At 40.5% G+C, this 12,231-nt stretch overlaps 1 protein-coding gene across 3 annotated transcripts in view; it reads left to right on the top strand.

Annotated features, from left to right (window-relative positions):
* pex5la (peroxisomal biogenesis factor 5-like a) overlaps positions 1-12,231 on the top strand; it is a 112,182-nt gene that overhangs the window by 93,893 nt on the left and 6,058 nt on the right. For all 3 annotated transcript variants that reach the window (XM_038715815.1, XM_038715814.1, XM_038715813.1), the window contains 5 exons: positions 1,748-1,891; positions 3,932-4,002; positions 5,799-6,017; positions 8,770-8,935; positions 11,639-11,796. In XM_038715815.1, coding sequence (XP_038571743.1) covers positions 1,748-1,891; positions 3,932-4,002; positions 5,799-6,017; positions 8,770-8,935; positions 11,639-11,796 — 758 coding nt within the window. The remainder of the gene's footprint in view (positions 1-1,747; positions 1,892-3,931; positions 4,003-5,798; positions 6,018-8,769; positions 8,936-11,638; positions 11,797-12,231) is intronic.

Here is a 12,231-nt window from a genome sequence, read left to right as displayed (position 1 = left end):
CCCCAAAACTAATATATAGAACATTTTGGAATAGTCTGAACAATGGACATTTAGCCTATTTTCTATCAAATGTGTATCGCATCACTGTATATGATATACACTCACCTAAAGGATTATTAGGAACACCATACTAATACTGTGTTTGACCCCCTTTCGCCTTCAGAACTGCCTTAATTCTACGTGGCATTGATTCAACAAGGTGCTGAAAGCATTCTTTAGAAATGTTGGCCCATATTGATAGGATAGCATCTTGCAGTTGATGGAGATTTGTGGGATGCAAATCCAGGGCACGAAGCTCCCGTTCCACCACATCCCAAAGATGCTCTATTGGGTTGAGATCTGGTGACTGTGGGAGGCATTTTAGTACAGTGAACTCATTGTCATGTTCAAGAAACCAATTTGAAATGATTCGAGCTTTGTGACATGGTGCATTATCCTGCTGGAAGTAGCCATCAGAGGATGGGTACATGGTGGCCATAAAGGGATGGACATGGTCAGAAACAATGCTCAGGTAGGCCGTGGCATTTAAACGATGCCCAGTTGGCACTAAGGGGCCTAAAGTGTGCCAAGAAAACATCCCCCACATCATTACACCACCACCACCAGCCTGCACAGTGGTAACAAGGCATGATGGATCCATGTTCTCATTCTGTTTACGCCAAATTCTGACTCTACCATCTGAATGTCTCAACAGAAATCGAGACTCATCAGACCAGGCAACATTTTTCCAGTCTTCAACTGTCCAATTTTGGTGAGCTCTTGCAAATTGTAGCCTCTTTTTCCTATTTGTAGTGGAGATGAGTGGTACCCGGTGGGGTCTTCTGCTGTTGTAGCCCATCCGCCTCAAGGTTGTGCGTGTTGTGGCTTCACAAATGCTTTGCTGCATACCTCAGTTGTAACGAGTGGTTATTTCAGTCAAAGTTGCTCTTCTATCAGCTTGAATCAGTCGGCCCATTCTCCTCTGACCTCTAGCATCAACAAGGCATTTTCGCCCACAGGACTGCCGCATACTGGATGTTTTTCCCTCTTCACACCATTCTTTGTAAACCCTAGAAATGGTTGTGCGTGAAAATCCCAATAACTGAGCAGATTGTGAAATACTCAGACCGGCCCGTCTGGCACCAACAACCATGTCACGCTCAAAATGGCTTAAATCACCTTTTCTTTCCCATTCTGACATTCAGTTTGGAGTTCAGGAGATTGTCTTGACCAGGACCACACCCCTAAATGCATTGAAGCAACTGCCATGTGATTGGTTGATTAGATAATTGCATTAATGAGAAACTGAACAGGTGTTCCGAATAATCCTTTAGGTGAGTGTAAATGATTGTTTGTGGGTTTCAGAGGACAGAGCGTAGGTACACTTTACCCATCGGTTGACCTTCTTATATAAGGAAATCATACAAGATCAGACTTCTGAGCTATCTGATTGATCCCAGCACAGAGCTAGTTCTTAAGGAAAAAGCTGTTGCCAAAGTCATTGCACTCAGAAGCGGTCAACAACACACCAGGGTAATCACCACCAGTTTGAAAATGCAAAGTTTAACATTTAAAGAGAACAGATAATCCCCAGGGAGCTCAGCCCAGGTTTGATGTGAAGCAGAAAAGATCAATTCCTGCTGCTGGAGCTTGGCTTAAATATACAGCCGCACAGGACAGTTGCCCTGGTTTGCATTTGAATATGGAAGAAAGTGAAACTGACATTGCCACTGTCCCTATTTTTTGTTGTTTTCTTTTTTGCTGACAGGGTTACTACTTCCACACAGATAATCCTTATAAGGACTTTCCTAACGCATTTGAAGAAGGACTAAAGAAGTCTCGAGAGGGAGACTTGCAAAACGCTGTGCTTTTGCTGGAAGCAGCTGTCTTGCAGGACCCTAATGATTCAGAGGTGAATACATTAATACACACATGCACATACACATGTTAACACACATATTGTTTTTTTTTTCATTATTTAACCAGACAAGTTAACTGTGGAGACATTTGTATTTACAGCTCGGGGTGTATTTTACAACAGGGATGGAGGCACATTTATAGCACAGATGGCCAATAAAACAGCAGTCCTGCACTGGTCAACCTGACTGGAGGAGTTTTTCAGCGCAAACTTAAGGCTAAATCCAACCCTAATAACCCCACCTCATGTTGAGAGAAGCTAGAGGAGGAAGGATGCCTCACTGACCACAGGCTGTGTGAAGCAGATTTACTAGGCAGTACCCACAGGCTAGATGCTGATTGCCTGTAGAGGGCAAATTATAATTTTTTTCTTGGTAAAAGAGTTGTTTATTGTAGCAAAAATACTCAATTTGTTCATACTCTTAATGAGAATTTCCATTTGCCCAGTGAGCTGAATAATAGCTCATTCTGCAGGGTTATTTCTCCTTTTTCTATTCTCCCCGTTTCAAAAGAAGTGACCTCTTTGCAGCCTGAAAGAGCAAAGCCTTCATACTTTCGAATATACAGAAATGTGCCAGTTATTCCGAGGAGAGGATTATCCCGCGGTGTATGGAACTAATACGATTCCAAAATTCCTCCTAGGGCGCTTAGTGGCTTATTGCCCCACTGTAAAGACCTCTGAATCATTCTGAAATAATTTCAAACCTCATTTCAAAGAGTGGAACAAAAAAGCATCTACAGAGATTAGCTTTAGAACAGGTTCTTAAGTGTGTCCTTACAGACATTAAATACAAAAGGATAATCTCATAATCTCACATTTTTGGATTTGAGGTTAGTTGTATATGTGCCCTCTTGCGCTGATGAAGGGTACTTTCAATTGTTGTCTCCCTGCTGAGAACCAACAGTGGCACAAAGATCAACCGCAGTGCCTCTCAGACCGTCACTTTTAAGGTTAACTGAACAACAAACATTTAGTCAATTCATCTAGTAGTCGAAAGTGAACTGGCAACTGATTTGATGATCAGTTATAATTTGAGTCATGTTTCAAGCAAAAATGACAAAACATTTTCTTGTAACAAGCACCCACTGATGATGTCTTATCCAGTGTGAGGATTTGCTGCTTCTCTCTATCTTATTTCATTGTAAATGGAATAATTGGGGGTTTGCACTGTTGCTAGGACAAAACAAGACATTTGAAGACATCACCTTAGGCTCTGGGTAACTATGATTTGTTGTTTTCTAACATTTTATAGACAAAACAATTAATCAATTAACTGAGAGCACTATCGATACTGAAAGTTTTAGGGTTTTTTGCAGCTCTAATATTCATAATCTGGTGTACTTAACATACTCCGTTCCTTCCAATAAATGTAGGGCTGCAACTTATTATTTTGATTTTCATCGATTAATCTGACGATTCCTTGTTTTGTCTATAAAAGGGCAGAAAATTGTGAAAAATGACCACCACAATTTCCCAGAGGCCAAGGTGATGTCTTCATTGTATTGTTTTGTCTGACCAACAGTGTAAACTCCAAAGATGTTCAGTGTACAAATGACTAAAACAATAAATCCATGATCAAAATAGACCTTGGTTCATTTTCTGGTGACCGACTAATCAACTAAACCTTCAGCTCTAAATAAATGAGGAACCCTCACATGAATTATCAATCCCTTTTTTTTCAAAGAGATAAAGCATTAAGTCATCTCCGATTGCTTCACTGAATAATACATGGCTTTCTACTGCTTGGATGATATCATGAAGTATTTGAGAGTATCACTTTGCCAACTTTAAATCATTATTGCATTATGCTCTTGTTTGTCCTCATGAAGGTTTTGCATTCTATGGATCCTCCTATGTGTCATCCTCTGTTGTGTCTGAAACACTGGCATCATTCACTCTGTGCTGGATCCCACTCACTGTGCCTGACAGATGATGCTGAGCCACTGTAACTGTGTTTCAGCCCCTGGAGAATATATGTAGGATCCAGGTTTCATCTCCGCTGTTTACTGTTACCTGCATTTTCTTTCCCTGCAGGCTTGGCAAGTGCTGGGGACCACCCAGGCTGAAAATGAGAATGAGCAGTCCGCGATCGTCTCCCTCCAGAGGTAAGGAGAAAGAATTGCATCAAAGTCCCATTTAATGAAAAATCGCTCCCAGACTTGTCAGCTATTACTGCTCGGGGACCCCTATGTTTGCACAAGTGGTACTCATGGGGAAATGTCATGTTTAAAGATATATCCTAGCACATGAAATTTGCCTAAGAGGTTTCAATGAACTTTTTGGCAGCAGTCTATTCAGCAGCATTCTATTTTAAGGATCTGTTATATTTATATTCCCGAGAAGAACGCCATCACAGTGTTACGGTAGTTTAACTTTACCAAACAGCGATTGGAAGGAAATGTTCTGCGATTTTCATTTATAAAATAGGACACACCACATGGATGGTGATTGCACAGAGCCAGGGTATGAACAGAGTCCTTAATGGAAGGTGGCCCACTTTACTTCATAACACTGCTGAAACCAGAAATTGCACCTATCTGGGAGTGTGAAAACTGATATGTCAACTGAAAACACAAGAGAGTGCCTTTTTAAGTTTACTTAGACAGTCCATTCTGTTAAATAAAAATACAAAATAGAAACTTTTAATTGCTGTTTTACATAAATAAAATTACTAATGCCCGCGACCCTGTACGCAGGATAAGCGGTTGACGATGGACGGATAAATTACTATGGATGTAATTTCAGTTACTGTTAGAATCTCAATTAATCCAATGGACTCCTGCATATTTTGAAACACCATTCAGGTAGTTTGCATGGTGTACATTTAAGTTTGTTTATTATGTAATAGCTCCCTCTGTGAGTGTTTGGGTATGAAGTGAGATTAGATGTGTACCTGGCATTAGCATGTTGTTGATACACTGGCAACACTTCAGTTGGCAAGCACCATATTATCATGCTCTGTTTTTACCACTTCATTAATAATAGAGAATGTGACCAAAAGAAGAACATCTTATCATATGGAAAATAAACCCTTTGTTTGGCTAATGTCTGTTTAATGTGTATTTTTTATCTAAATTTGACTAATGTGGTTATTTTATGTTGCTATTTTTTTTGGCAGCCAGTTCAATTCTGCATACAAACAAAGCTGCCAAATCTGGCACTGTCCCTGGAAAACATGGGGACCTGAGAAAAATATGGATTAGTTGAACTTCTCTTTCCAATTTTACACCGTGTACACATGGGAAGCAAAACAATTTGCACACAGAACACATTCTTGGAAGTGTACAGTGGATTTGAAAGTTTATGTAATCTTCACCTACAGCACATTGCAGTTGGACTGACTGAAATAATTTGGCTTGACTGGGATTATGAGGGTTTTAAGGAAGTTGGTACATCAGATGTAGCAAATCTGGCTTGGAAAATATCTTGATGAGAGCTAAATCTTGTTTTGGCCTCTCCCTCCAGTCTCTTAACTAATCCAAGTTGTTTATCCAACACAGTACTGCTCTTCTCCCCTTTTCAATTACAAACACCAGCGTAGATCTTAGTGGCAGTTCTACAAATGATGTAACCGGTGATATAACTCTAGCACTCAGTACAAATATACTTTCCATCTCTAGCTATGGAACAATCACCAAGGGCATTTTTTTCCTAAATGCAAACCTAATGCAAATCACCTACCCCTGCTGCTGAGGGCTGCATTAAAACAGGGTCGCCTGCAGCAGGCGCAGAGCACAAGAGGTGCAGCTCATCCATTCTGACTAAGAAATCATTAGCCTCCGCCTTATGTTCCGTTGCTTTGGCCTGTCCCAATTAATACCTGTCAAATATAGATCTCCCTTTGAAGTGCACACCTTACACCACCTCTTCTCTTCCATGCCCGGGTCCTGTCTCCATCCAGGTGTTTGGAGCTCCACCCAAACAACCTCCCAGCCCTCATGGCTCTGGCAGTGAGCCTGACCAACACTGGTATGCGCCATGATGCCTGCGAGGCCCTGCTCCGCTGGCTGCGGCACAATCCAAAGTACAAGCACCTGCTGAAAGGCAAGACCCACCTGATGGGATCCCCAAACTCCCAGCGCAGGATGTCTCATGCTCTCAACATGGGCAGACACGAAAGGTGGAGTATTAACACTGAACAAGCAGGTGGTTCAACAATACTTAAGACATGACGAAATCAAAGAATGGCATTTTTTTTAGCTGTATTTTCAGGTCATATAGAAGGACAATTTTTATCTGGGACACCTTTTTGCAATGTCCAGTGTCTGGGTAAACGCCACAGCAACAACTGGAAGTTATGTACCTTGCATAAAGGTTTGTTGTTGAGGAAGTAGACAGCAACATTCACTTACTGTAACTCTAGATTTTGCCTGGATCAGATCATTGTGGGCAATAGGCTGCAACTAACGACTTAAGATCACTTCCTCCTGTCAGACAAAACTGACAGGAGGAAGGACTGAGAGAAAAAGCCACAATTACAAATCCATCTGCTGCTTCAGCACCATGCACAGTGCCATGGATTTATCAATACGCAGCACAGTTAGGCTACTTATTTTTCAGTCACGATCGGGGCCATAGATTCTAATTTGCACAAACCTCAGTCAAATAAAGGATCAATGAGTCAGGGCACTTTCAACAGAATACTGGGCTGGTCAAGTAGACTAAACTAACATACACAACCCCTCTGCCACTGCACTCTCTCTGCTGCTAGAGGATGAGGAGGACGGTGGCATTTGCCCTCAAATCGCCTACTGACTGTAGTGGACAATGTTGCAAATCAGTGATGAATGAATTATTGTAATTATTGGATTTTTATATGATTTTTGGACAATGTGATGAAGTACTTTGATTTGTCAAGGATTCAAATCACTGGGTTTGCCATATCAGACATCCATTCATAGTTTCTTTAATAGTTTTCCAGAGAAAGTATTATACATATCATGATATATACTGATATTGTGATATAAAATTACACATATCATGATAAATGATATGTGTAAATTATGATCTCCCCCCTACTTGAAGACAGCTGTATTCACCCCCCGACTCTAAACGTGTGAGTTACTTGTCCCCCACAGGTCTGAAACAGTAGATGTTAAAATTATCAAAGAGAAAATAGTCCATCTGTAGCAGTTACATGATGATTCAGGACCCATCTAAGATTTTTACTGAAATTAATTTGTGTATTTGAGAAGTGAAGTCATTAGGTAGCTGGCAAACATATGAGATGAGTCATGTGCACACTCAAAAACAAGATCTTTAACAGCTGGTTCAGACTCTCATTTGTTTTACTTAAACTGCTATTACTCAGTCAGAGAGAGCCAAAACGTATTTCAAGGTCTCTCAACCACAGCAGGTATTGGTGTATTTTCACTGGCGAGACGGTATAAATGTAGCTACGGGTATCTATCTTGTCAAACCACTCTCACTGCGGTAGAAGGCAGATGTCTGAGTTATCTTAAGCCAGAAAAATTAGGTTGTTATGTATATCAGATTGAAAAGGCCTAATTCTGCTTCCAAGGTAAAGCAGCACTTTATCAAATCATTAATCGTCTAGTCAATGTGAAGACATACAGGTACATCTCTATTACTGTGGTCTCCCCTCTAATCCATGAAATATCAATCTTTTCATTTCTGCAGCTTACTACATCCCTCTCTCTTTACAAATTTCTCTGCAGTTCTCCTTTTTCCTTACTCCTCTAACTTTCCTTTACCCTCACTCCCTTTATTATGACGGACCTAGTGGAAACTAAGATATAACATCCTTATCGTTACCCAAAAACCAAGGACCAAATGACCGCTGAGGATTTAGTTTCTTGACATTTATCATTCTGTTTGTACTATTCCTCACTGCAATATTAAAAACTGACCAGCAAGCACTGATTATGTCCATATCTGGCTGATTAGACCTGTTTTTATAAATGAAGCTCTGATGTGAATCAGCAACAGAAGGAAAAGCTCAGTTTGCATTAGTAATAACTTAAAACAGCTCCAATAAATCTGAAAGTATCAGCAAACAGTCAAATAAGGCAGATAGGAACAAACAGGAACACACGAGTGAAGCTAAACTCCAAGCCACAGAGATTCAGGCAAAATACGAAAGTACCAAGAGCTGAACACACAGAGACTTTAAAAGAGCTTTCTCTCTAGTCACGGAGTGCGACATGGCTCTACCTTTGGTGCCCTGGGGATCAATAAAGTTCTAGCTACCTAGCTATGGCATGGCAAAAGCGTATTATTTGTCTATAACCCATGAGAAACATGGAATACAATTATATAATGTTACTTTAAATTTGGCTGATTTAACCAGACCGGAAAGTCCCCAGCTCACGTTTGGTTATGGACCCGTGCTGCATGTCGTTCCCCGTCTCCCTTTCCCCCCATTTCCTGTCATTGGCTATCCACTAACAGGCATAAAATGTCCCCAAAAATAATTTTGAGAACCACTGCTTGGCCAGAACACCAAACATAACAATGTAACAATAATGTACAATAATGTGAATAACAAAGTCACAACAATATTTCATTGGCTATTAGTAAAAAAAACGACAAGACGTCCAAATACTAAAGTATTTGCTAATCTACTTTTTTCTGTCACAACCAGTGAACAAAAATAAAAATGAATACAGGCCCATCTGTTACTCAAGTCTGCATTTTTCCTTGTTTTAATTTCTCTGTTTCCTTCTTTACTCACTTTATCTCTCTTTTACCCTCGTGTCAATCTTCCTCTCTCTTTTTCTTACACTCTTACACTTTTCTTACACAAAGTTGACATGCAGTACAATGCACATCATAGCTCTGCAATCTTAAGAGCGCTCACTCAGCAGCCTTAAGCAACACTAATCCTTAGCTTTGCGTGTGTGTGTTCATAGCTCCCTGCAACCCGAGGTAAAGGAGCTCTTCCTGGAAGCAGTTCAGCATAACACTGACGGCATCGACCCAGATTTGCAGACGGGCCTCGGGGTGCTCTACAACATCAGCGGAGAGTTCAACAAAGCAGTGGAGGCCTTCAATACGGCCCTGTCAGTGCGGCCCGAAGTAGGAATTCCACATACACACACATGGAAACATGCAGATTAGACAGAGCGGAGCTGTAGTCATACAAACTCTTGTCAGAAGCAGAGATGCTCTGCAGGCACAAATAACCTTATTGGTCCATTTTATGAGATTGGCACACATGTTGTAGATCACCACATTCTTAAAGGTACAGTTCACCACAAAACACACAGCACTTTTGTAATTAAACCTCGTCATATCCGGCCATATAAATGTTTTAACTTTATAGAATTTTGAAACCTCTATATTTTGATATAGATTCAGTATGTACTGGGTTTCCAAGATTTCAAAACCAGCCTGACTGTAAGCTGTGGTTAGTGAACACATGGGATGCACTGGTTTCCTTGCAGAGACAACATGTCTGACAGCTGGTTGACTCCAGCTGGCACTCCATTATGCCAGTGATGCACCTTTCATGCAACACTTTTAATGTATGATCAGAGGCTCGTTCTGATATTCACAGCTGTACATTTTACAAAATTGTTGCTGCTCATTTTTGCCTGATGGGAATCTAAGGATGCTGGTTTGTTTGCACATTGTAGCTGGTGGCTGTTGATAGGTTACTGCATTACAGGAAGTCGTGCAACATTTCAAAGGCTTTTGATTGGCTGTTCACATTTTTTTTTAAATGTGGCCCATATCAGACCAGTGTGAACTGGCCATGGCCTGAAAGTGAACTACATGCTCAGAAGAATGAGACGACGTCACCCGCAGCACATTATCATACGGAAAGTAAACATGGAGGTTAGCTCATACTTCCTGATGGAGAATTGCGACGACCATCGCTCTAGAGTGACGTCAGAGTTGCACGAATTACAATCTGAATTCCATGTGACTTGGGCTGTTCACACTATTCAGATCTGAGTCACATAATGAGTAATTGGGTCACTTTGGCCTGCAGTCTGAATGCAGCCTATTGATGTCCAAATCACTGTATACACTGTATATCTTGTTACTCTAAGGACTAACATACTTCACTCAAAACATTTAATTTTATTCATTTAAAATGAAACAATGAAAAAACAAATATATATATATATATATATATATATACATACATACATATAAATAAATAAAATTTCCATTTGTTTATTGTGAATTATTGCCGTAATGATGGTAATACAACAGGAACTATGACAAATTTACTGCAAAATTCAATTCAAAGTGTTGAAACGAGTCATAATACTGTACTGAATATGAGCTTTTTTGGTAAATGAACAACAAAAAAACAACATTAGAATATACAGTATGTTTTCATTTATTACAGGATTCATTACAATCACTTAAATATATAATCTTGGAGGGTCAGCATGCAAGCTAAAATTTAAATGTTATGGCTGGTGCCATTTATTTGCAATAATAATATGCATAATATTGGCCCCGTGACCCTGTATGCAGGATAAGGGGTTGACGATGGATGGATGGATAATATTGGATTCCTCCCACGTTTGGTCTGTTGGACACTAAACTGATTTGGCCTCTAAAAAACACACTCAGTGCCTAAAGGATCTAATAAAAATACATGCACACATGCAGAAACACACACACTTGAAAATCATGATCTGTCACACACCACATGTTCCCATGCAAACCCATACAGCAGATGCAAAGCCCTCAAGCTTGCACACATGCTAAGAGAGATGGAGCCGCAATTATCAAGGGGAGAGCTCATGCAAACAGATGCAATGAAGCTCATCAAACTGTCACCGCAATATGTGAAGCAAGGAGCTGCCAAATCTGGCCTCATGAACTTTTGACTGGCACACATACGCTCGCTCATGATCCAGCACAAGAGTAAAACAAGATCTAGTTCACACACACGCACATTTACGCAGAAAAATAACAGACTTTGGCACATATTTCATACACTGGAATGCACACATATACACAACAAACTAAATAAACACGCACACACAAATTAACAACCACAAACTTTTCCTCCATCTCCTTCAAGCAAATCAGTTTCTGTCCTCCGAGCACTGTCCCAGGCCGGCAAGAATATTACTCACTGTTAAGTCCAACCTCCTATATTTGACTTGGTAATATCTGCTCCCCTGCTGGAAAAATAGCTCTGAACGCAAAGGGAGATAATTATTACTAGGCTTAGCCAAAGATGAAGGACCCCTATACTGTAGCAGACCATGACCTCTGTATGTGCCTGCAGGTGGGAAACAACGGCAAGGACACCCTGTGTAATGTAACTCAGCTCTCCTTAAATTACCCTTGTTAGGTTACTTCATAGCAGGGAGCTGTGTAATCCTCCAAACACTTCCTTGTTATTTGTTCGTTGAACCCCCCCCCAGCAAATTATAGCTCTAACACTGCTTTGTCATGCTGTCATTGCAGATACAAAGCTGAGTGTTGTGTAGCAGCCCAGATTATTCAGCTCTATTTCACTTGTACTTCTCAGTTAAAGACAATGTCAGCCACTTGGTCAGGTCTTTCAAAAGGGGGCAACTAGCATTTAAGACTTAAAGATAGCTGAGTAGATGTTGCTGATGAGTTTTTTAATTCAGGCTAAAATGAACTGTGTTTACTAATTAAATACATCCAGTATATTATGCAAGCCACATTATAAAGGCTGACAGCATCTGACACCACATATAGCAAAGTTTACTAAATACAAATCTTTCATCCTCACCCTCTGACATTGCTTTACTCCTCTAACTCCACCACTCCATCCAGGACTACTTGTTGTGGAACCGCCTGGGGGCCACGCTAGCGAACGGGGACCGAAGTGAGGAGGCAGTGGAGGCTTACACACGAGCACTAGAGCTGCAGCCAGGGTTTATCAGATCCCGCTACAACCTAGGCATCAGCTGTATTAACCTAGGTTCACACAGGTGAGTGACCTCTGGCTATAAAAGAGTGGGACAAAGTTCCTATACTTGTTTGATGCAGTGGAGTATAATTACTTTGGGTAGCACCCATGAGGAGGTGAGACTATTTACAGTTGATATTAGGGATCAATATGTTTTGATCTCACTACTCACCACAAGCTTAGATCAAACCCAGCAGAGCATAGATTGGGTGTGATAGTTATTAAGGATCAGCACATTAAAAGCAAGCTAAACATACCAAAACTAACTAACCAAACTAACTAAACTAACCAAAGACAAGCATCAAATCCACACACTGAAGAGGTTGCAACCAGAGAATTTTTGGCATTTTTGCCTGAAAAATTACTGAATCAGTTAAACCATTATTTTGAGTTTCACGGCAATTGTTTTTGAGTGCTATTTCTCAAAGGCTTGACTGATTATAAAAGAAAGTGTGAC

Source organism: Micropterus salmoides, unplaced genomic scaffold, assembly GCF_014851395.1.
Source record: "Micropterus salmoides isolate LMB-PRFRI ecotype aquatic unplaced genomic scaffold, ASM1485139v1 Ms_hic_scaffold_13, whole genome shotgun sequence".
NCBI classification, from domain to species: Eukaryota; Metazoa; Chordata; class Actinopteri; order Centrarchiformes; family Centrarchidae; genus Micropterus; species Micropterus salmoides.
Note: the sequence above shows the minus strand (reverse complement) of the source record. Positions and strands in the feature narration are given on the sequence as shown.